The sequence below is a fragment of the Callionymus lyra genome, chromosome 12, assembly GCF_982586985.1.
Source record: "Callionymus lyra chromosome 12, fCalLyr1.hap1.1, whole genome shotgun sequence".
Lineage (NCBI taxonomy): Eukaryota > Metazoa > Chordata > Actinopteri > Syngnathiformes > Callionymidae > Callionymus > Callionymus lyra.
Genome location: NC_141829.1, coordinates 24,256,658 through 24,283,152, shown reverse-complemented (window position 1 = coordinate 24,283,152; position 26,495 = coordinate 24,256,658). Strand labels below are relative to the sequence as shown.

At 39.7% G+C, this 26,495-nt stretch overlaps 1 protein-coding gene across 2 annotated transcripts in view; it reads left to right on the top strand.

Annotated features, from left to right (window-relative positions):
- The first annotated feature begins 1,480 nt into the window (after positions 1-1,480).
- Positions 1,481-26,495, top strand: part of gpm6bb (glycoprotein M6Bb) — a 28,983-nt gene continuing 3,968 nt past the window's right edge. For both annotated transcript variants that reach the window (XM_087803657.1, XM_087803658.1), the window contains exons 1-6: positions 1,481-1,617; positions 23,783-23,969; positions 24,322-24,478; positions 24,668-24,836; positions 26,184-26,257; positions 26,333-26,398. In XM_087803657.1, the coding sequence (XP_087659783.1) occupies positions 1,614-1,617; positions 23,783-23,969; positions 24,322-24,478; positions 24,668-24,836; positions 26,184-26,257; positions 26,333-26,398 (657 nt within the window). In that variant the 5' untranslated portion in view covers positions 1,481-1,613. The remainder of the gene's footprint in view (positions 1,618-23,782; positions 23,970-24,321; positions 24,479-24,667; positions 24,837-26,183; positions 26,258-26,332; positions 26,399-26,495) is intronic.

Genomic DNA, 26,495 nt, shown 5'->3' with positions numbered 1-26,495 from the left:
TTTGAAATATCTCTGAGAGCCCACTTGAACTGGTTGAAGAGGCGTCTTGGCCGTCCTTGGTTACTGGATACTCGTTCACAGCCCTGACAGTGATGGGTCTTGTTTTGACCACAGAGCAGGATACTTTACAACTTTCTCAGAAGCAATGACGAACATTAGAGCCTTAAAAAAATCAAGCTGATGAGGAATGGACGTCTAGAAACAAATGAAAGAAGGTTTGTTCTATGAAAACGAAGCCTTGAACGGGGAGAAAAACCTGAAAATCTCTCAATGTTAATTTCAATATAAATAAATAAAGCGTTTTTTTTAGTTACTACAAGAGCATGTCTAGAATTGATCACATTGTTTCTGGCTCCCCATGATGACAAAACAGTGTAACTGCAACGTCATAACTCGCATACAGCATATATATATATATATATATATATATATATATATATATATATATATATATATATATATATATATATATATACTGTATACATATATATATATACTGTATATATATATATACTGTATATATATATATATATATATATATATATACAGTATATATACTGTATATATATATATATATATATATACAGTATATATATATATATTTGGGGTCTTGTTGTGTCTGGTCTTATCACCCTAGTAAGATGAAAGAGTCTACGTATTTAATATGAAAACACTGCTGTACAGTTTGGTCATGAAGTAATGTAGTAAATAGCATTGTTAAAATGAAAGCTAAAGAGTTATATTACATGACTGATAAATGAAAAAGAAACTAGTCTAGAATATATAGAAAAATAATCATGTAAAAATGTGACATATTGCCACATTAAAATGATGATTATGATAATAGAAAAAAGAAAATGTACAAATTCTTTTTTAGAAAAAAGAGAAATGAATGCTAGTCTTGCTAGCTCAGCTAGCGGCTAATATTTCTAGCTACAATGAGATGAAATGTACCACTTTTATTTACTTTGTTTATGTTGAATATAATAAATTAAATAATGAAAAAAAAAATTCTAAATTATGTACTGGCATTTACAATGAAAATAAAAAATACGTTATTTACACAAGCGTTATATTATTAGACATTTAGACAGTAAAACATTGAAGGTTGTGAAAAAAGGTTAAGGGGGGAGTAAAGATGTTTTTTTCGTTTGTTTTTTGACACAATGATGTGGGGCGTTTTCCATCAGCAACGAATAGAAATTATTTTGAATCAGATTTAATTATCCATCTCATCTCGTTTAAAATAAAATATTAAAATTAAAACAATTGAAACAAGGATGAACTTATTATGGACCGGTGATGATTCCGTACTTTTGTTGTAAAAGTTCACAATCTGCCCCCAAAGAAACGACCCGTCTTAAATCGATGACATGGATCCGATTGTTCGTGTCATCAGGTAAGGTTCGATCAGCGAGGGTGAGGGTGAGGGTGAGAGAGAAAGGAGTGGGCGTGTGCGGGCTGTGACGTCACGGGCTGTCTTCCGCGGGGACGCGGGGTTGTGAGTGGCTGCAGCTGGGCCGTCAGTGTGCATCCCTGGACCCGACACCGAGGACGCCGGGACCGCTCTCTCAAACCAAAACTACTTCGGAACCTACGAGGAACCAACAGACATGGGTGAGTCTGACGGGGTCAACCCTCGCGAACCGGCTCGGTTCTGAAAGTTTTGCGCGTCAGTGTTACTGACCTTGTTTCTGGAGCGACCTGAGGAAAGCGATTAGAGAGATTAAGTGAGTCCTGGAGCAGGACTGGAGTTAAACCAGGATCAGCGTGCAGGACAACACACTGCACAGCCCTGCTGGATCATCACCTTTCTGCTGCTCTTCTTCTCGAAACTGAACCTCAACACTCGCCGAACTAAAGCCACTAAATTCACATCGTCAATATACAAATGAATATGTACAAATACCCAATAATTTGATCAATACTTTAAAGTTTCAGAAGTTGTGATTCATACAACTTTTTGAAGTGATGTTGTGTTGTTGTGTTCGAGGGTCCGCCCTGGTGCTGGGAGCCTGGTGTGATGCTGCGATGAAATTTAAATGAATAACTAAACTTCCAAATAGACGCTCTTATGAAGTGAAATGAAAAAAATAAAGCGAAAAAGGCTCAGAAATTGAAGTTAAACAATAAAAATGAGAACTTGAAATGTTATTACTTTTTATTTCCTGTTTTATTCTTCAACTTTTGCCTTCATCTTAAACACATTTTCACTTCTGCTGAACTTCCTGTCATCGCCTGTGTTTTCCAAGAGATGTTCAACTACATAAACGATACAACTTTCCTTTCTCACGAATGAGAAACTTTTATGACTTCAAATGGAAAATTAATTCTAGGCTTTAATCATGATGAAAAAGATAAAATAATACTTCTTGAAAGCTGATTTTATCTAATTCAAACACATTAGTTAGTTATTCGAATTTTAATATAGATTTACAGAAAAAAAGCAAGTCAAAAGTTCTGTTTAAACAACCTGAATATGGAGAGGCAGAAAAAATGTTTCATTGTTGTGGACATTTAGCACCTCAACTTTTTTCACCAATAAAATCCTGGTCAACTTCTCAAGCATTTTTTTGAATTGTTAATATAATATAAACATATATTTGTTGCTTAAAAATGCTTCCTATTTTAGAAATGCATACAATAAAATAAAATGCAAATTTATAAAGGTCTATAAAAGATCATTGTGAAGAGCACAATGATAAAGCATTTTTTGGCACATTGTTCTACACTATAATAGAACCACAAATGGCCCCTCGGTTGGTCAATACATAAAGTATTTCCATAGATGTTCAAAGTAATTCTTTCTACTTCTCTGTATAATTTCAACGTTCATGTTTCGTGTTACTTGATTGAATGAATGTGCTTTACATTGAATCATCCTTTTCAATAATCTAAAGTTCTTTAATCATCTTTATTTTAGTTTGCTTTTCTTAATAGGGGTTTTTGTCGGGGAAAGAACAGAGTTACAGAATGAAAGGGCCTCGACTATTTTAAGAAAGAAGTTACTTTCTCTTCCTCATATCTGGTCCTGCTTTTTTTTCCGGCTCTGATTTTCTCCCAAATGTGTTCATCAATGATGATTGTGGGATTCCCTCAGTGGCGTCTAGTGTTGTCGCCGGAGAGGAACACGGTGTGAGAATATGTATCAATGCTCATTAATTCACTGAGGCTCGCACAGAGGCGTCTTTGTGCTCCTAATTTGGAACCAGTCTTTTGTGCGACTTCACTGGCTCTTATTAACGTCGAGGGAAGTTCTCTGAATCACAGAGGGGATGTGAACCACAGACCCTCTTTTCTCCCTCCAACCAGTGAGCACTAGATCACAAGAGCGTGCACATCACAAGCTAACAACGTTGGTTTTTCCTCGAGTCTGCAGAGAAACGTCCGTGTGGCTGTGACAGGATGTGACTGAGGTCAGATTTGATGTTCCGGTCGTCGTCCTCGGGGACTTTGAGTTTGCTTGAGTTTTTGTTGGCCCCCGAAGGAGGCGACATGCTGGATTGTTCATGTCAGTTTTTTATCTGTCTTGATGAGTTGACCCAGCAATAGTGACCCCTGCTGGTTCACATGGTCGCGTCACAGGTTTAGGCTTCCAAGTCGTTCCTAGTTTCTTTTATGTCTAACATATTTTTTCTCTCTTTGGAATTCCTATTTTAACAAATTTTGAATCCAAACTTAAAATATAGAAAGTTTGGTTTCACTTTTGTTGACTTGGTTATGTGGTCACATGACTGCAGCGTCTAAGAGCTCCCCACATGTTTTATCACCACAACCGAAACTGGTCTTTTTCACCACTTGAGTGGGTTTTTTCTCAAACGTTCCGGGGAAACAAACACGATGAGTGCTCTTCCTGTCCACAAGAACACTTGCTCGGTAGAAGGGATTTCCCTCCAGACTTCTGAATGAACAGATTAGGAAAGTTGAATGTTTCTAACCCTCTAAACTTTACTCTAGCTTCCTGGCAGAACTGTCATCGCATCAAAATAGTGTGTAGATCTGGAAATGTCTTCAGAAGATTCGATTGAATAACAGGCTGGTCTCATGACTGTAGGCTCACCCAACACACACGGAAACAAAAGTTTCACTTCAGCACTTACTTTTAACACAGAGCAGATCAAGTGTTGCATCATTGTCTTTGCGTGATGGAAGGAAACATGAGTTCATTGCAGGTGACATCGAAGCTTTTCCTGCCAGATGTTTTTGCCTTTGGTGCTGATGCATAAACCAGATTCCATTTATTTAAGGTTGTCCACTTAGTGAAGGTATTTCTCAAACGACTCCTATTGAAGTCTAAGTCCAGGTTGTATAATTGGTCTTAAGCATTCTATTGTTTTAACATCTGAACATGATCTATAGCTTCGCACAATATTCTAATTGAAATGCTACCTTTATAGATTTTTAAGTAATGTTTTTAGACCGACGGTGAAACATATTAGCGACATAAAATGAGATCTTTCTAATATTCTTTGTCCTCAAAAGACAAAACCATTGTTTTATAACTTATTATCTAAAATTATTTTATTAAGTTTTACTGATACATTTTCTTGGAAAATCATACTGTTTCTAAATAGTTGCTAGCTCCTAGCTTTAGCCGTGTTAGCATTGGTTCCAGTGATATAATAGCTTGAGAGTGAAAAAGAATCCCTTATATACTTTGTATGAGTTTGTTTGATTTCTGTTAGGTACAGTATGTTAGATTATACTGCATTTGTTTCCAGATAAACACCATCGGTACATCAAAATAATGAATGATTTAATTATTTCTTGAATTAGTTGAATTCAACAATTCAAGTTTCACCAACATTTCATTATTGAGTTTAAAAGGCTAAACATTAAAACTATATCGAATAAAAAAAGATATATTGACTAATTGAAGCTAAAATATTTAACTATTTGTGCAAAACTGCATTTAGCTTGAAAATAACATTTTCATGAAACAAATTCAACCTTTCAATATAGAAACTGTTGAATTTAGTTTTTCAATAAAAACACATGCAATGCTCACATTTCTTTTAATTAAATCAAAAACTTTGTAAATCAATATTCTGATCGCATTGAAATACCTTCAGATCATATAATTATACATTAAGAAACATTTTTTTGTAGCTACGCTTTATCTGAATTAACCATTAAAAAGACTTGAGATGCCTCCATTTCTTAATTAATTAAAGGTGATCTATTGAATCATCGATGTAGGTCACAGTTGATAAAACATTAGCTTAGAGTCACGAAGTTAAGCTCTAGACTAGATAATCAGAAAACAAACATGAACTATTCAACATGTACAATTCTTAGATACACAAATTACTAATTAAGTATTATTAAGAGTTTTATAAGTTTTAATTTGTCAAAGGTTTGACGTGTTGCTTCACAACCATATGATCAATGTTCAATGGACTTGAAGTGCTGTCAGGCTTGAGACTTTTCTTTTACCAGATGTTTGGTTCGAGTTTTGAAAACATTTGCAGTTCTCAAAAGTTTTTTTTGAAGATGCAGCTGTTCTTTATTTTTAAAATGTGGTGTAGATGTTCCTTAAAACGTTGCAAAACAAGCTGCTTTGCGACAGAATCTCGGCTCCTTCACTCAAGTGGAGGATCTCTGGTCATGTGATCAGCTCTCCTTGACCCTGGAGTGCCGGTTGACAATATGTGGAAAAACTACCCTCGATACCGTTCTTGTCAAGTTCCTCTTTACACTCGCAGTCAACGTTCTTCCCTGACTTTGTCCAGTCCTGCGTTCCAATCAGCCGGAGGTCACGGTTCCACTCCCAGCTCGGGCTCTTTCGAGGTATCCCTGAGCAAGACTGTATCTGCAGCGGCTCCTGGTTCCTCCAGATAAACACATGGCAGCTGTCAGGACCTTCTCATGCGTCTGGGACGTGTCTCAGTCGGACCTCGGGTTCATCACCATCTCCTCTCAGATCACCGTCACCGGTGGTGTGTGCCGTGACCCCGGAGGCCGAGGAGAGGGAAGACTGAGTGTTGACACAGGTCCTCACTCTCCAGATCAACAACGGGGTGATGGATGAAGGTTTGAGGTGTTCCACTGCAGAGATGAACTCCTCTGGTGCAGTTCACTGTCCCTCTGTGACTGATTCCAACATTTCTATTGTCGGCACCAACAACCGCCGTCTGTCACCTTGCTCGGCAATTACGGGCCGATATAATGAGGCAGTCGTCGCCATGGTTACGGGGACTATGGGCTTTTCTCCATTTGGCAGAAGAGCCGTTACAGCATCTTTGGTTAATTACGAGTCTCGGAGTGCATCTGCTACAAGCGGCTCTCAACAGAAACACTTAAGTCCGATCAGGACCCAATTTGTCTTTGGCTTCCTGTAGAGCTCCACTTTGTCCTTCTCTCACATTTCACAGCCCTTTACTGCACTAACATATTTAGACGTATACGTGTCGTTACACCAGTCCTAAAGTATTTTATTTTCCAAATATAATTAACTATAAATAAAACAAATGTCTTTTATCCCCAATTTTTCTCATCCTTTACAGTAGAATTATGATTTTTATAATCATTCATTTCCTTGTATTAATTTGAAAAATTGTATTACTTTATCCGTCAACTTAACATTCAATTTTTTCTTATCACTTGTACTGTAGTACTGTACACCTAATACACAACACTGGATTTGTTTTGTTTCTTTTTTTCATTTATAATAATATTCTTCTGTTTTTTTCATGTCTTTAATTTATATCTATCTATATAGAGGTATCTATATTTAAAAAAAAAAAGTATCCCTTTACTATTTTGTGTTCACTATTTTATGATAAAAAGTCCCGCCTAATAAACCTTAACCTCCATTTTAGTTTTCGTATAAAAAGGTTTCACACCAAAAGTTGCATGTATTTTGTCGACCTACTAATATTTAGAAAAAAATGTTACTCTACAAATTTAAAATGGAATATTTTCTATTACAATTCATGTTAATATACACAGTTTTTGCTGCCCTTTTTTAATAGATGTTCTCGCTTACTGACAATGTTCTTCATTGCCACCTACTGGTGGGAGGTATTCATGCATTGTTGGAGCGATGGTCTTTACATGTGCACCACAGTCCCACATTTTTATGTCTCCCGGGTCAGATGAACTTAAAAAAGCGATATTCGGATGATAACAGCTTCACTGTTACTTTAATGTCCGTTCTGGAACAAGGACTTCTATTGTGTGAAGCATCGGAGCATCACCTTCACAATCTCAAAACAGGAAGCCATGGAAATATGTGAAATAGTTGCTGACACAGACAAGCAGGCGAACACTGCATCCTCTATAAAACATCCCAAATATAAAGTACAACTTGTGTGAGAGAATTCCTGTCAAGGTTAAACTGTCAAATACTTGCATACATTTGTGACGAGGCTGTTTGTGAGTGAAGCTGCATCACTGTTGTTCCACAGTCCGATGATTGTTCCAGAAGCTCTGTCACAAATAAAAAGAGCCTGCAGCTGATGAGCGCTCATTCACACAGACGCTCATTCATCCTGTTATCTGCTGGCATTCGCCGCGCCACCAAAATACAGCGCTTGTTTGCTTTGAAGAGCTCTCTGTGCATCACATGAGTCGCTATTGATCAAATGGTCAATATAGAACTCGCTGAATGACCTACTTCTCCTGACCGAGGCATGAACAGCTGAATTGATCCAAATAAAAGCAGAGGCGGTGGAGGGAGTGACGCTCCAGACCTGGCACCAGTGAAGTTACATTAGGATTCTAACACCAGCGTACTTCTATTAAGTCATATTCATGCTCCTGAAAACGCCCTCAGTGATGGAAACGACTTGTTAAGATGTAAAAATGTAAGGCAAAAAAATAATATGACACAATCGATGGAGTTTAAGTGTGGTCTGTGTGCCAGAGTAGGCCCTTTAAAAGAAACTAACTATACCTTCAATGAGGAGAATAAAATCACGATGTGAACTGTTTATTTTTGGGCTATTTTCAGATTTACATCTAAAAAACAATAAATTACCTTTATAAAAAAAGAAAGGGTTTGAATATAATTGAAAGACAAAAGATCACACGTTATTATGTTCGTAACTAATTGTCTCTGGTTCTGGTTATAAATGCTTCATTTTATATATCAATATATATAAATATTTTAGAGAAAAACATACAATTATTAATGAGATTGTTTTAACTACAGTTGCCCATATTAAGGCATATCATGCGTTATATTTATTTTATTTTTTACTCACTAAAGTTGCTGTAGATTCATATGATTTGGTTCCCTTTTAAACATTTTATATATTTTTTAAATATGAAAACAATGGTATGGCAGGATTGAGTCTGGAAGTCTCTTGCACAACACTTACTAAGGACAATAAAAAACAAAGTTTGTGGCAGTGCATGTGGTAATATAAAATATAAAATATACTCAACTTGGATCACTTTACTTCCTTGGAGGGGGTAGAAAAAAAAGTTTTAATACAAATTTTTATTTAATTCATCAAATTAAAAAGTCATGGTTAACCACAGTTACAATATTTGGAAACTGAGAGCTTCTCCTAATGCTGACCTAAAAAACTTTGTTCTGGCTCTGCCCCGTGGCCTCCCCCTACATGGAGACCCCTCATTTATTTAAACCCTTTCTCCTGAGGGACTGAGGTTTCCAGCCTCAAAGGGGCTACCCTCGGTCATGTAGGGAGTTTCTACTTCGGGTGTAACTGCAGTGACTCACATAAGTAACCCTCACATTTGTCATTGTCACTGGCAAATATTGTAATCATGACTTTTGTGTTTGTTTTGAGCATCATGAGGTTCTTGTCGTCTCCACCCTGGTGTTACACAGCGAGACAAGGCAAAAAGTGAGGCGGGTTAAATGAGTTGAAGGGACGCGGCGTCTCACGAAGACGAATCTATTCTAGCTGATGTGAAACTCAGGTGAAGTGAGAGGAAACACGAGGCCTCCAGTTATTTCCCTCTTCTTGAGATGATGTTTGAGACATGAGAGAAGAATTCATTATTCTGCTTCTCAACGGTGGGAGCGACGGGATTGAGCGCTTTGGATGTGTGCCAGCCGAGCGTATTCAAGCCTCCACAGTCACCTCTTTGTCCGCGCCGCTTTCACCCAGCTGCTAAACAACCGTAAGACAAAAGCATCTGGGGTCCCCGAAGCCGAGCGAAGAGAAGTGTTCACCATATGAAGGGCCCTGTCACGGCGACTCTGCCAAGTGCTGCGACCAGGCTGAATTAAACTGGAATTTTAATGAGCCGTCATGTGTGACTTTTGTCATCAATATTCAGGATCCCATGTAGAACATTCATGGCCAGCTTGAGAAGAGAAGCACGGACACCTTCATCCATATGGTGGAGAAAGACCTGAGAAGGCTAAACTCTCTATTGACGGTGGATTTCTAATCTTACCTGTGGTCGCCAGATTTATTATTAGACTCCAGAGATTTCTCTTGTAGTAAGAGAACCTCTGTTGTAATGATAAGTGGCGGAGAAGTTGGTGAATGGTTTGTGATCACGCTCACATATTCAGGGATGCCAAAACAAACATTTTGGGGACATGTTGAGGACAAGATAAAATGATAATGGTAAAAGACATTCCTCTAGAACTCCTGTTAATTCATATGGCAGGATTCATTTACTAAAGACCAAATTCATTTGATGCATCTACTGTTCATGATGGATACATGAAAACAGAAACTTAAACATGTTTAGCAGATGTGGAAGATGACTGTCTCTAAAAGTTCCTTTAGAAGATTTTCCTGACATTTGATATTACAGCACAGAACTGGTGGGTTGGTGAGCAATTGCTGGGTACTTTTGGTGATTGTGAACATTTAAATTAGTAAGTAATGGTTATTTCTAAAGCGCCTTTCTAGACCAGGGTCCCATAGCACTTAAACAATCAAAAACAATACACAGTTAAAACTATATACTATAGAAGGCCAATACACTTAAGACAGAAGATCATGGAAAAGCCTGCACAAATAAGAATTAAGCTATTGACAAAAATGTATGCTTAGTCCTAGCTCGATTGGTGTCGAGGAACATTTTTTCATTTTCCTATTTATATAATTTCATTTGCCTTTGTGTGGTTGTGCTTTGTACCAACCTGAAAAGTGACTTGTATACACCGTGTTCTGTGTTTATTAGGTTTTGTGGATGTAAAAGCAATAAACAGAAGTTACAAAAGAGTACTGTGTTTAATAGATGCGCACACAAAATGTGAAACACTTTATGTTTTTGAGTTCGCATTTTGGCTTTGTTCTACTTCTACAAAGCTAAAGATCAGACCAAAATCTTGGTCCTGACCAGTTTTATAGACTATAACACTCTGTCTTCCGTAACAACTGACAAGAACCAACAGTCAATAGTTCATTTTTTAACCATCAATGTGGAAGAAAAATGCATCTGCAGGAACAGATGAAAAGTTCACAATAGCAATATTTTCCAAAGATTCTATATATAATCAACATGTTCCCATTAGAGGTTGTTTTGGGGCTGGAGTCTGGAAATAGTTTTGGAGATCACTTGAACATGAGAAAGAAAATGTAGCTTCGTTGCCCTGCATTTTTTTTTTGACAGAATCACCAATCCTTCAAAAAGTTTGTCGATCCTAATTGTAATCAGAAATTTCACCAAAATCTTTCTGTTCATTTTCCCATCATAATAAATTGTAAATTAAAAAAAATTATTCACTCTATTCATTCTTCTGTGTCAATCTGAAGTGAGGAAATGAAACCAAGGGTAAGTGTCTCAAAGAGGCCCTTACATGATTTTACTTTCACAATGACGCATCTTTTGTGAAATTTTATTGACGCAAAGAGACCTGAAGGTCATCGACTCAAAGTTTAATATGTCTGTTTTTCTCACAAACCCACTGAGACCTCCTTCAGTTTCAAATGTTGTTCGCGGAGGGCGCATGTCGAGAATGTGATTTATTGTTTGAGTAAACATGATTATGTGTCTCTCTGGGGAAAAATGTGACAGCGTGGAAGGAGGAAGTCCTGAAGTGTGTGAGCACTTTAGCAGCAGCATATGCAGGAAATTCAATATCTGGAGGGATAGACGCAGAGAACTCCGACTCACAGATGCATCAATGCTTTAATAAACTTGCTTGTGTCGCTCAGTTTTAGCTCCGACAGCCAATCTGGGGAGGAAGTTCCAGATGTCAGTCGACCCTGCAGACTGGAAACTGTAGGGACTCCTCCGAGACACCTCGTAACTCATTTAAGCTTTTGACCCCGGCATGATGGGAAAACAGCATAACAACAAACAAGCTGCTGGAGCGGGCAGAGTTTGGTTTCCTCAACTGTTCCACCAGACAATTTATTATCGACTCTGACCACATTCTTCTACAACACTGACAAGGACTCACGACTTTATCTTTATCTGTAGATTATAGTGGTAATAGATGAATCTATCTGTATTAGGGGTGTAAGAAAAGAGCGATACACAATGAATATTCCAATTATACTTCTGGTTGCAGCCGTCATTACATCCTCCGTACCTAAAGAAACGGTGGAATCAAGGCGATGACTGAGGACAAGAGGACACAGATGCTCCTGCTGCTTTTAAAGATGATGTTTGGGCATATTTTGGTGTCAAGACAAATGAAAGAACATCCACACAAGGTTATTTTAAAGGTTATGCACTGAGACATATGGATAGTATTAGCTGGCAGAGCTCAACTAAAATTATAATGAAAGATGTTTTTCACACAGCTATGTCTCTGGTGTTAGCTAACCAGTAAACCAGTTTACTATGTTAACTAGGATCACTGCTGCCATGCCTGTGTATCCTATAAACTTGATTCTGTTTTAACAAACTCTGAATTCTACAATACCGAATTATTATTATTATTGATCTTTTAGTGACAATTGTAGCAGAAGGCACATTTACTCCATTGTACTTGTACGTGTAGAGTAAAGGAGTTATAGAGTTATATAGTATAGTCCCTCAGAAACTGTTCAAGTAAGTTCTTTAACAATGTATTTGTACTTATGTACTGTCAACCTCTAGATTACGTCATTCATTTACATGGTCGTGAAGATTAATGTGTGTTGTCCAGACAGCACCACAATCATTTTTTTTTGCATTCGTTGACAGGCTGTTGTGTTCACTGACATCGTATTTAACTCATCATTTTACATGTTTGAGGATCAACAGACACAAACAATCATGTAATTGTCTACACTTCATCCTCCTGACGATCGACAGAGACATCAAGCCCGGATTACTGATGTCAAACAGCGAGGTAGATGTGTGTACCGGTGCCGAAACAATAACCTAATGGACTGACCAGGTCGCCATGTGGATCAGAAAAAGCCTGCTGTCGTATCTTGATGCTAATAACTTCACCCATGACTGATGTGCCGAATCTGTGGACCAACACGCCTCTGCAGGGGACAAGTCAGGTTCAGGTTACTGGGGGAGGAAGGTGAGTCAAGGAGGAAGGGGGGTCCGGGCACCACCAGGATCTTGCAACCGGACTTGAGCACAAAGAAGGAGCACCGTGTGTGTGAAGTGGTCTGCTGTTGTCATAGCGCCCACGATGAATCTGTCTGAGAGGCTGGCATGAATGAGGGGTCTCCTTCTAAAGTAGGGGGGTGCTGGAGAGGGTGAAGTCTTGGGTCAGAGGTTGGCAGAGTGAGGTGGAAAACAATGGCAGTGGCAGGAGGAGTGGAGGGAGAGGGGTCCCAGCAGCTGGCGGAGACATGGAGGACACTGAGGGGGGGCTTCATGGGAACCCCAGATTAGCCAGAGTCGGCTGTCTCCGTGGTCCTGCGCCTCATTATGCATGTTTGTATTTTATCAAAGCAGCTGGAGTGTGAGAATGTTTAAATATCAGAGCGTTTTCAGTGTTAAATGGACATATGGTGTGTGAGACATGAGCGCACACACACACACACTGAAAAGAAAAGTTTGTCACACTCACCAGATGCATGTTTGTTTCTCTGAACAAGGTCACCTGTTGACCTACCAAAGGGCGAGGTCTGATCATGAAAACAAGTCAACTTCACCACATCACGTGGCTCCTCTTGGTGGCCCTGCATTAGGTATAAATGTGCTTGTAGCTGCAGCAATCATATTAAAAGGATTAATAACAGTAAAAGATGATCTGTGGGATACATGGTCATCATCACATGTGCTGAATGCCTTTTATAAACAAGCAGGATTTGGAATATACAAAGCTTTTTATCTGTATTTAATTCTAACTGTGTTTGAACTGAAGTTTATTCCTAATTTTTTTTAAATTATTGCATGTGGTAATTTCCTTGAAAATTAAGGTCAAAAGCTTCTAGCATGATAACAGCAGCATATTTCATGACGTCAAAATCTAAATGATAAATAAATACATAATTGTATGACCATAAATCATGGATAAACTGGAAAAGCTGCAAATTGATTCATTGGTTTATTAATGATCACAAGAAAGCTCCATCTGTTTTATCAAACATTTAAAAAAAATCTGGACTTTTATGAAAAGTTGGGCATATCAACCAATCAGAGCCCAGATTTTACTGTGGTTTGTCCAGAGAGAGAAAGAACTAATACTACACTGAAGGATCTGAAGGAACCAGAGACAATGTTGCCTCTAGATAAACGGTTAAAATGTTGCCTCTTTTATACGCCATATTTAATATAGATAACTTAATAATAATAACTTAAAACCACTAGTAGATTTACCTACTTTTATAGGTTATTTTAGGAGACGAGGGTGAACCTTTAGAGGTTATAAGTCATGCAGGAAAAACGCAGCAGAACCTCGGTTCCTCTAAGAGAATAAGTTGAAAGGATGTCTATCGTTTTCCGTTCTCGTGAGGTACTCCTGGCAACTGAAAGTTAGTGGTAGAAAATGTTTGGAAGAGTCTTGCTTTGACCCTTGAGGGACCCCACTCTCCTTGACAAGCATTCATCAATGCCAGCCATAATTAGGATTTAAAGCATTTTTTAACAATCCCAGCGAGGCCGAACAATGTCTACCAGGTTTCTGTTTTTTGGCCCTAATCTGCGAACCTGACTCCAGAATACGTTCATGAAGGATTAAGATTCTGGTGTTGGGTATTGTTCCTCTCCTCTTAAAGACACTGATACCCAGCCTGGATAATGGCAAGCATCTGTGCCTTGTGGTCTTCCTCCAACACTTTTGTAGCCAAACCACAGTGGCCTCGGACAAGCCAGCAGCTTTTAGGGCTGCGAAGTCGACGGGCGCCAAGTAAAGTTGTTTCCAAGCCTTGCAAGTCGGTAGCTGAAATGTGCAATTAGAAAAGTGCAGAGTCAGGCACTCGAGGCATTGTTCGGTCATATTACTGAACAAGATTTGACCTGGAGGGTAAATCTAAACGTGCAGGGAAATCCATCAATGAGTATTTCTGGAACTGGAAATACTATTACCTGGTCAAAGGTCACGTCCTGGCCTTCATACCTGCGGTTCATTTGTTCGAGTGATTAATTACTCTTCTCATGGGAAAGTAAATAAAAGCTCTTGAAACAAACAACTGCACTTCATTCTCCAACCAACATGTGGTTAGTATTAGTCCACTCTGTGGTTGAGTGACATTTGTAGCAATAGATCGAAGAGCTTTAGTTAAACTGAGGAAAAATCGCTTTTCTTTGGTTTAGATTTGTGACGGAGAGTTCAACAAGGGACTTGTTATAAATCAGTCGTCTGTGGGTTTCATCTCCTCAACTGTCCCCGCATTTGGCTCTAATGGATGAGGACGGATCGTATTTTTCCGTCACAGACAGAGAAGCTCCCTTCAGAGGCTGAAAACAGAGCCTTCCTATATTCTGCTTCACATTTTCAAATGGTAATAATAGTTGTATATCTAGGTTTTGAGCTCCAGTCGTTCTGTCTGTAATCAATTACGGCAGAAATAGACCATGTGGCGAAGCGCTTATGTGAGACGCCGTAGTTAGACTCATGAGGTAAATGGGTCGTCAAGCGACGGGCTCTGGTAATTTGCGAGGGGCTTTTTTGTAAAACAGTCGATGGCTTCCCGTGATTCATCGAGATGTGATTGAGCGGTGGAGAGTGGCTACAACTGGGTCAGTAATGTCAGCAGTTAGTGCAGCTTGGTTGAGTCACGTCGATGCTGTTTTGGAACAAAATGGAAGAACTGCCACTCCTCTTACAGAGAGAAGTTCTGTGTATTTATATAGTGTTTATTTTTAGAGTAATCTGTTCCTTTTTTAGAGCTACAGGCTAAAATGCATCATCGTATCTTAGTCCAAAGTGACAAACTTAAAAACATCCAAATACCTGCAAATAGTGCTCGTCTGTAACCACCATCTTGTATTGAAGCCTCCACCTGAGGAATTGTTCCCAAAAATGTAAACAAGTCTATATATGAACAACAGTAGCTGAAGCTTAAAGGCTCACTTGCTACATTGACAGGAAACACTCGGGTAAATATCAGTAGAGCTCTCGTGATGGTAAGTAGGTGAAAGGTAGGCGACAACAAAGAAGTATCAGAGATGAAGATAATGAAGAGACGGCTAAAGATAGATATGGGTTGGTTCCAGCTCGGCATCTTGTCAGGACGTCTCAACGATGAGGTGTTCCAGATGTGCCTTATTCTGTAGATTGTATCGTTGATTTGTTCTTGGAAAAAGCCTAAATCCAAATGGAAATCCATAAAACCATAATCATTGTCCCATTGTCCGTCCTGGTCATGTAGTTGGAATCTGTTTTTGAGTTATTTTGCTAATAGGCAGACATTAGGATCACTTATGTTCCTCTGGGGGGACGATGATAAGACCTGTAGATGGTTTTACCGCTGACATTTCAAAGTCAAAGTCTCACTTCAATCTCGGCCTCTGTGCTCTCAGGGGTCCTCCATTGTTTCCGGCCTTTATCTTCATGGTACTTGGCTTCAGATTTGAACCCCTGAGAACTCTTTAAGTGGGTTTGAGCCAAGCAGGTTGCAGGTCTTCATGGGTGACGGGACAATTAGGGGCATTCAGAGCCCCCCCACCACCAACTCACAGCGTGAGAGGTTGACCCACAATGGAGCCACGTCCATTCGTAAGAGATTCATGGCCATTCAGATTGTGTCCTCAAGTTGAGGAGAGTCTGTCTCGACACCATAAGTGAGTCCACTCCTTGTTCACCACTGAGATCATTTGGCAGGTCTCGATTCAAGCCAAAGCGTTCGGAATTGTTCTTGTGTGAACTAATCTCTGACTTTGAGAAATAAATGCTAAAGCAAACGAATCACTTTCTATTGAAATGATGCAACACAATCTTAGTTCTTCATTCCTGAATAGAATATTTAATGTCTTTTGTATTAACCACTGAATTTAATAAAACTTCTTGGCTTCAATAAACATAGATTTATGTTTCTTGCTTATAGTGCAATAACATTTTTTATATAACTGGCATCTTGCTCTTTCACCCGCCGGTTGCGATTCATTCTTTAATAACAAACATGTTAGTCGTGAAACAGTCATCCAGACGCCCTCTGGGTTTCAAATGTCTTTTATATGTTCCCTGAATTAAATCTTTAAAGATGTATGAGCAAATGGCGAGGATTGTGTGTCAGGAAACCTGCTGGATAATCATGAAAGGAAGCGTGAAAGCGTCACATGGATGATGTCAGTGATGATACAGAAGAATAAAAAGATCGGGATTGTTGTTGTGGGATTCCTGCGAAGTTCACTTCCCTGACCCCTCCGGCCCCCCTCCTCCGCAGATCCCCCCCCCCCTCTCTGATGTCTGGTATCCGTGAGAAGACCCTACTTCAGCGCCCCCCCTGCACCCCGACTGAAAAGCCTTCCTCTCATTAGCATGCCCCTGGGCCGGCTCACTGTGCTGTTGCCAAACAAACACGGCCAAGATCCTCCTCGGCCCCCTCTGTGGTCATCCTGAAGACTTTCGACCACTTTTCCAACAACTTTTCTTCGTCTTCCTACATTTGGTGTTTTTCCGATCAAACTTTTCTTTCACCAAAATGAGCTTAGAAGTTGTTTTTTAACAGTTTTCCATGATTAATTCATTTTTTTCAAATTTAATGAGCAGCGATGTTGAACGAAGTGAAAAAAATTGACTCAAACATTCTGAAAGAAAGTCATGTTTGTTTCTCGGTGTATCCCTCTTATCGCTGTTTTTCAATGCAAAAATCCTCCCTCTTTCATCATATATCACAAAGTAAAAAAAAAGAAAAAGCGTGACCTTTGACTGCTTTTATGAGGCCCAGACTATGAACAAGTAAAACTATAGTTCCAGGTCACGTAGGATGTCTCTGTAACCTAAATAAAAACTTTATTCAGAACTTTTTTTCCTTGTTTTAGAGATACATTTTCTTATTCTTCTTCCTTTATGTCCTTTCTTTTTCTCAGCCCTAAAGTTTTCTGGATAGTTGATTAGCTGGAAGCTTAATCACTGAGATATTTAGTGAACTTCTTTAGAATTTATGGGGCCACATATTGCCCTGGAGCCTTTGCCGTGTACAGGTCAATTTACATGTAGAGTTTTATACTCTTTCCCTAGTATCAGATCTTTAAATGGATCTTTATATAGCCAATTAGTTGTACATGTTCAAACTGACTCCATCATTTAATCTGATTATAATGGATAATAACTTGTGATGATGTTTACTGATCGTCTTATAAACAAAAGTTTGAGTAGGGTAAATGCCTGAACAGAGGGATATCTTTTTTAGATCACATGAGTCTTATATAATGTCAAATCTTGTCCTTATCATTTTTTACCAAAAGTGGAATAGCACAAATGTTGTGCTCCGACTAGTTGTCTTAGCCAAATTCTGAAATTCCAAACTGACGTTTCCTTTTATTATCAGTACAGTCGTCAGTCCACGCAAGAGCTGGAGTATCTTTCGCATACTTTCCACAACCCTGTTGATGAGAAGAGCAAATATTTTTCCTCTCCTCTTTTCCTCGAGAGGCCATACAAATTTGACTTTCTGTTTAGAAAGAGAAAAGAGAAATTGTTGCTCTTTAAAGTCCGCCTCAGTCACAGAAGTCAACTAGACCTTTTGGTCCTGTCTCTCTAGTCCACCATTAAAAATGTATGCGTGGTCAAAACCACTTTCTGACAGAACATTTTAACAGCAACAATGAATAGTCTTAATACAATTGGACAAGTCATCAATTAACCTACAGTTCGTATGTTTTTCTTTAAACTCTTGGAGGAAACCCAACATCTTACTGTGTCCAAGGGGTCATAATAATTTGGTCATCAGGATGGTAGGTCTTTGGTGTGGATATGATGATTGATTCACGAGGCCGGTTGAGTGATCGACGTGTGACTACATCTGTAGTGGAGGCGGACTGGGCCGGTAACAGGAGAAGGACTCAGGAAAGTCTGGGCGTAGATAGGAACAGAGAATGTGCTGAAAGGATGCATTTTTCCTGGACACGAGAAATACATCCATGGAAACTTCATCAGAGGAAAAGCGAGACCCGGAGGCCGAACAAAAGAAGCACCAATGAGCAGCGACAAAGGGCCTGGTCCACTTCCTTTGAGTGGAGTGTTTACCGAGGCGCTAACCTTCTCCAGCCTGTTGGTTCGACTCCAGTCGAGAGTCAGTGGGGGATTGTTTAAATGTCAGTCTGGTCTCTGCGCGTAAATGTTGATGTTCCAGCTGCACGACCGTGTCTGGACGCTGTTTTTCCAACATGCTTCTAAATGATGTGGAGAGGTTTATTCAGAAGAAATGGTGCTCTGGGAACTCACGGTGGAGATAATCGTGCCCTGGACTCCAGGTGATCCCATTCAGGAGTGACGGTGAACCAGCAGAAATTTTTGTATCATATGAAAGAGACTGGCATCTTGACATGTCAAAGAAACTCCACTGCTTTTTATAATTGAATACTTATGGTGCAGCTTGGTTACAAATGTCCCAGGGACAGTTCTGAGCCATTTTGCAATCGTTACGTAAATGGAACCAAATAACTTAAAAAGGCAGGAACACACGGGTGAATGTGTGATTGTATAGAAGACACATTGGCGTCAACACTGTTACTTCTGTTACAGTCTTCGATACATCATTGCTGCATCTGCAAATTGGGAAACTTAGATTATGTTATTGGTGTGAAAAGTTAATTCTTGGATCTTACAATATGGTTAATGTCCGGCCTCCAGGGAGTTTCCTTCTTATCATCATCTGCTTGAGTCCCAAATGAACGTTCTTCAAACTTTAGTACCAGCTCTGCTCACCCTGCATCACCTTCTTAGCTTCTTCTGGAAAACTGTCTTATATTATTCAGTCTTAATAATATTGAAATTGCTCCAGGAATTCTTTACCAAGAAAATTTGTTGCTCAGTTTTGTGGTGTAGATGGTGCTGCTTTTTTGTTTGAGTGAGGCTGGCCCTGCTTCAGTTGTTGAGGAACATTCTTTCCAGAAACGTGGCTCCGACAAGAAGCAGAGTTAGAAGTGTCAGAGTTGAGGATACTCAGGTCTCCATTGAACAGAAAGTTCAGAGATGAGTCCAACAGAGTAACTTGTAGAGAAGGTAGGAAAGACAGATGGTTTGACACATGGAGGGGAGAGAGTCCTGGACCAAGAATGTTAGAGATAAAGAAGATAAGGATGACCTGTTTGATTGATCAAATAGAGTTGAAGGTTTGACTAGATGAAGATCAGGACGTGTAAGTGGAGAACAGTGATGGTAAGCAAAGAGGTATCCGTGGTGAAAGTGTTGACTTGTCTCTGATCATCTTCTGTTCTGTGCTGAGTCTGACAGTCCGCAACATGGTTTTAATCCGAGTAATTTGAATAATAAACGCAAAATGTGGATCTTCAACATGTTTTTGTTTATGTTTACATCTTGTTTTGTCATCATAGCTTCCCTTGGCTCTGTCTATTATCTACACGCCATACGATTCCTCAGTAGGTAAACACAGAGACCACTCTGCAACGCATTTGCAGGAGTGGATTACTGTGCCCCCCCCCCCTCAAGAGGGACCATTACAGCCATTATGGCATTTTCACGATTCATTCTGCTAAAGGAGAAGAGTGAGGAAAATGAGGCTGTTTCTCATAAATGGTGTTTTGGCCTCTCGCCTTGTGGAGGCAACAAACAACAAACACTTAGCTGTGTCGGAGCACATCTGCAAGCAATGAGGCTCCGCGACTGAGTTTTTAATGGACCCGGACGCCCCGGGCAGATGAGAAGGAAGAGCTTGTTCCTGAGCCCTTGTCTGGTTCTGTTAATCATAGACAAAAAGTTTGCGAACAAAAAAGTTTTGAATGCAAACAATGGCCTTTAAAAAAACATAATTTAAAACAGCATTTACATCAGGAGAAACGGAAACAACCAAATAAGAGATTTGTGAAATCTCTAAACATAACAGAAAAAAATTACATACTGTAAATAATTAAGAGAAAAAACAATAAGAAAAGTTCAATTTTGACTCAAGAGTTTTGAAACAAATCTAAAGAAATAGAATTCTAAAAAATGTAATAAATACACTAAGTTTTCAAGCTGAGGAAAAAAAAAGTTTGAAATCATTTTTTTAAACAAATAAAACCATGAATTATAGTAATAATAACACAAAAATACTTATACATTATTATTAAGATTTGAATCAGGAAAAGGGGTTTAAAAAAATAAAACATAAACCCCATTTTATATATATTTCATGTGATTCTAAAAGTTCTCTTCCGTGCTATTTCCTAATGCAACTCTTCAATTGGTTCCCCTTGAAGCACTTGGATGATACATTTCTTTAATCCAGATGTAGGAAATTTTTTCCGATGGAATGTTGGGGATTAATGATGATTATGATGATGATGAAGATGAAGCAGCTGCAGTGTAATTGCAAGAGGGTTGTCATCCCCACCACCAGCCTGATCCGTCTTTCATGAGATGGTCCGATACGAGTCTCTCTGGAGTGTGAAGTGGCTCATTTGGACTGAGTTGTATGAGCTGCCGGATGGAGCTCAGCAGTGGGGCATGTCTGCCTGTGGCCCGGAAGAGCAGGCCGAGGGTCACCGCTGTTCTGAATGAGCCCCGAGAGTCCGAGTGATGGACAGTCTGGAGCTGCAACAGTAGCTCTTTGTGTCCTCTTGGACTCTCTATGTTTTCTGTCCCTCTGTTGTTGTGACGTTAATGTGTCTGAGGCGTCACTTTCTCAACGACTTGTCTGTCTCACCTTCTTCTCACACATGTTGCTAGGCACATGCACGCCATGTGACCATCATCGTGATAGTTCAGCTTGTTCTTTAATGCTTCTCATCTGTGTTTGATCTTCTTCTTATAATTTCTTTCTCTTGTGCCGAGACACGGGTTGAGCAACAACAATGTCATAACACCTTCATCAAAGATACAAAATAAATGAAGGCTGTCCTGAATATTTCTAGTTTAAACTGTTTGGTAAACTATTTAGAATTTTGCCGTGTCAAATATAAAGTGACTTTTTTTTTCTTTTAAAAACATATTAACCAAATATTGATGAGATGTTTACTGTGCCGTTGTGAGTCCCACATTGCACTGCAACAACGCAAATGGATGACAGACAATTTGATTGCAATCATGCGGCAAACATGCCCCTGAAGAGCTTGGGTCAAGGGGGCAGCAACCAAAGTAAAAAGGCCAAGAATATCTCATGCACTCCTGGAGCAACAACCAACATTAACTGATACCTATCTCTCCACAGTATCCTGGTCCTCCTCCCAGTTAATAAACCACTAGTACAGCAGACTTCCTGACAATTTGGAAGAACTTTTGTTCTACGTTTAGTCTCTTTCTCGGAAGGAGCCAATATTGAACAGAAAATATTGGGATAAGGGATATTTATCCCTGTACCTGAACTCGCCTTACAAAACCCATCATGAGATTAAGACCCAAAGTATTACTAGCAAAGCAAAAAACTGGTTTATTCATTATGTTTCTGACACTGATCCGCCACAAGTATAGAACTTAATTTAAAAGTGAGCCAAACAAAATTAATATGAACCAAAAGGTCTGTACAAAAAGCGATGTAAGTCTGTTACAATCATTAGTAGCTGAAGTTTCAACATTAAGCCTCTCTGTGTTTCACCAACACCTCATAAACACATTATCATCCTATCATGATATTGACACACACTGGAGGTGATGCAGTTTTTATGGCAGTTAAAATGAGTCTTGTTTTACAGACCAAATATAGCCCATTGGCCTTGATGTTGACACATCGAAAATAGAGAAAGAATAATGTCAATAAATAAACAATAAAAAAAACTCATTCACTGAAGGAGGAGAATTGTGTCCGTGTGATGTGGCTCCTTTGTCGTCTGCATCACACAAAAGCCTTTTGTCAACAGATGCAACAGTTTATATCTGAGGGCAGCTCCGGAGCTTCCTCTCCTCACAGAACCTCCGAGTGTCACGTCCAGCTGTGAAAACAGCAGCGTGGATTTATTATCAGACCACGCTTAAACACACCGTTAGACATCAGCCATTGTTGTCACTGTAAATAAGCGGTCCAGTCCACCATCTTCGTCAAGAAATTAACTTGTGGATTTTGCCGCTCGAAAGCCTTTGAAAAAGCAAACAAAAAACAGCGATAGAACATCATCATGTTTGTTGAGACGTCTAGTAACTTTGCTCATGGGTCAATGCTGGTCTGCAAAGTTAATTTATGTTGACGGCAATCTATTAATGAGATCTGACATTTATTCACATAAATCATTGTTTAACGACTTTTGATAGATTTCGAAATCACTTTTTCGTATCTCAATGCTGTGACTTGATTCTCCTGCCGTCATCGTCGCCGTCATCTGCCAATCAGGAACCTGATCGACGGTGTCACTGAGTTTTGTAGAGACCAACTGTCAGGATGGACGACTATCTAGGTATAACTGGGAGGAAGCCCAGGGGCAGACCTGGGAGACTTACAATTTTTTTTTCGTGCCATTAGGTGCACCAGATTATAGGAGCATTAGGCTTACTAGTTAGGATACTATGGAGTTGTTTCCATATATTTGCATCATACTACTGAGACTCACTGTGTAGCTAATATTTTCACTGATATCTGAGCAAAATAAAATCAGTAAGTACAACCAGTGTTAAGACATATGAGCACCAGAGGACTTTAAGTGCCTTATGGTCCGAAAAATACCCTAAAATGTTTGTTTCCTAAACCCGAGCTGATCCATCATTATTTCCGACGGTATACAACCTCTCATGGAAACTTTCATTCCTTTACTACGAGACGTTTCGCGCCAGGAAAGTTCACTGCTTCGTCCCGGAGTCAGCTTTCAAGAATCCCGAGTCTACCTGAATGTGACAAGTTGTCCAGCGGCAGCTCTTTAAACTGTTTACGCTGCGAACCGGGTTCTTTTCTTCGTCTCCCAGCTCACGTTCTTTCATCGCCCATAAATAGTCAAAAAGCAGCGCTCCCTGCTCTTCTCTCCAGAGTCGTGTCAGCAGCAAACCATCTGTTATCTCTGGGAAAGGAAAGTTGGATCTTGGAGTGAGGAGAAGACAGAAACCCAGCGAGATAGAAAGTTGGTTCTAAAAACAGGATGTTCTGTGACAACAGCGTTTTGTTGAGAACATGTGGATCTGATTGGAAACACTGGTTTGTTTGTGTGTCCCTGAACGACTTTCATACGCTTTTCTCCTTCGCCCTGTTTCCATCAAACGCATCTGATGGTGTGAAAATCCAGACGTTGATCTGGAATTCCATAAAAGTGTCTGCAGCTGCTATCATGTTCACATCTGGGTTCTTTTAAGACAGACTTGTTGTTGGTTGTTTGCATCTCCATGAGTCAACCGTTTGAACAGAAACACAAGTTTTTCTTGTGAAACTGTGGAATCGAATCTTGTTGGCCGCGATGACTCAAAGTCTCTGTCCTGCCTCCACAGGTTGCTTCGAGTGCTGCATCAAATGCCTCGGTGGCGTGCCGTACGCCTCGCTGGTCGCCACCATCCTCTGCTTCTCGGGCGTGGCCCTGTTCTGCGGCTGTGGGCACGTGGCGCTGACCGGCACCGTGACCATCCTGGAGGCCCACTTCTCCAAAGTGGTCAGCGATCACGCCATGTTGACCGACGTGTAAGTGTCCCTCTCTCTCTCCGATCTCACCGTGCAATCGTTTCCAACCATAAGCTCATTTTTCTTATCGAAAACCCGACGAAGAAGCTTTAATCCAGAGAAGAATCCAAATATGGGCTTTTTTTGCGGAGCTTCCATTAGTCTTGGCAGTAAAAGCCGGTTGACAAGAGACAGCTCTGTTTTATGCAGCTGTAAATTTTAGAGGGAGATGTTGAAGTTAAGATGTCTGCCATCTGAAACAACCAAGAGCCATCAATCACCTGCTGTCTCTGCTCCACTGTGGATCTGATCACATCTTCCCATTAAAAAAAAAAAAGTTTTTGTGGGCACTCATGAGTTGATGTTCCTCCAGAGTGCAGCTGATGCAGTACGTCATCTACGGCGTCGCCTCCTTCTTCTTCCTGTACGGGATCATCCTGCTGGCCGAGGGCTTCTACACCACCAGTGCCGTCAAGGAGCTGCACAGTGAGTTCAAGACCACCATCTGCGGACGCTGCATCAGTGGAATGGTATGTCCAAACACACAGCCGGGCACTAATATTTACCTCAGGAGAGCAGCAGAATCCAACATCTGCAGTGCTTGCTGTTTACTGCTGCAGTTCACAATTCTCAAGTTGTTTGTTCCTTTATTTCATCAACATATAGAACTTTTAAGACATTTACAGTTAAAAAAAAACAACCTTCCTCTTGTTGTCCAGTTTGTCTTCCTCACCTACATCTTGGGCGTGGCCTGGTTGGGTGTGTTCGGCTTCTCCGCCGTTCCGGTCTTCCTCTTCTACAACATGTGGTCCACCTGTGCCACCATGAGGTCCCTCACGGCGAACCTCACCGACATCGAGTCCATCTGTGTGGACGTCCGTCAGTACGGTGAGAGACGAGCAGAGCCAGGAGAAGATTTTGAGGCTGGTTGTGTCGAGAAGATAAACATGATTTTATTTAGGTTAGGTTAGGTAGAACTTTATTGATCCCTCAGGAGGTCTCCTTCGGGAAATTGTTTTTTTTCAATTAGGCACAGCAATACACCAATTATTCATAAAAATAAAATAAAAACAAGAAGAAAAAGAAATAAAGAGAAAGAACAAGATGATACAATCCAAGTCTAAAGACAAAGAACATAGATCAAATAAAAATAACAAAGACAAAGGATACAAAGATTAACATATAACAGAACATCAAGATACTTTTGCTCCACTCCTGCCCCCGAACTCAGAATTGTACAATTTAATAGCCCGAGGAATGAATGAGTCCTTGAGTCTATTTGTTTTGCATCTGGGAATTCTGGAATTTGGGAATCTGGGAAGTTGGAAATCTGGGAATCTGGGAAACAATCTGGGAAAAGAATGTATCACTTATATACAGTTTTATTTATTTAATTATTATTGTTTTTGTTTTTATAACACTCATATTTATGAGATATTGTCTTAATTTTATGTCCCTCATGATTTTATTACTAAGGGGAGACATACTTGTTAAGAACCACGATGTTTGTGGATGACACTGTGACTAGCACTCATATTACCAACCATTTATTATGGTAATAGGTATCAACATTTATTTAGTTCAACCTTCAAATTATACATTTTTTCTCTTCTTTATTTTGTAAGATTTTTGTCAAAATCTATGTTTGTTTACTTATTATTTAATTATATTTGATTGTCACTTTCACTCCATACCTCATGGTTATTAAAGATATAGTTCACCCAAAAATTCAAACCTCACTCATGTCGACTACTAAATCTTAAAATATAGACTTGTTTAAGTTATACAGACGAGCACCATGGAGGTATTTGGATGTTTTTAAGTACCGGTAAGTCTTTTTGGATGAAGATGAAGACAAAGACTATAAAAAGGAACAGATTACTCTGAAATGAATCCCAACCCTTAGTCGACATGAGGGTGAGTAGAACATTTTGGATGAACTATCCCTTAAAATAATAAGAAACATGTCCCTCAAAATCTGTTTTTAGTTTCATGGCAAATCTTTTCTTTTGAAAAGCGTTATTTTCTCACACACGTTCCTCATGTTGTGATTTAAATGTTGGCCTTCTCTGGTCTGGACTATTCCTTAATGTCTATTTTATGATAACGATTATAAGTTAAACATATGAGACCAACTTACGTCAACATAAAGACACACAAGTCATGTTGCAGCAGCGTCACTTCTCACTCTGCTTGTTAGTCGGATCTTGTGACAGGACATGCTTGCTATTCCAGGAATCATCCCCTGGAACGCCACTCCGGGAAAAGCCTGTGGATCCACGCTAGGAGACATTTGCAACACCAGTGAGGTGAGTCGACCTGACCGTCACACACCGTCACACACTGAACACACACACACTCTGATGCTTCCCGTCTGCTTCCAGTTCTACCTGTCGTACCATCTGTACATCGTAGCCTGCGCCGGAGCCGGAGCCACCGTCATCGCACTGGTAAGACGTCCCTCATCATTTCATATTAGAAATATCCTTGTGGAAAGACTGTTGTGTGAACAAGAAGGAGCCATGACAGGAGTGGAAGAGAAGTTGG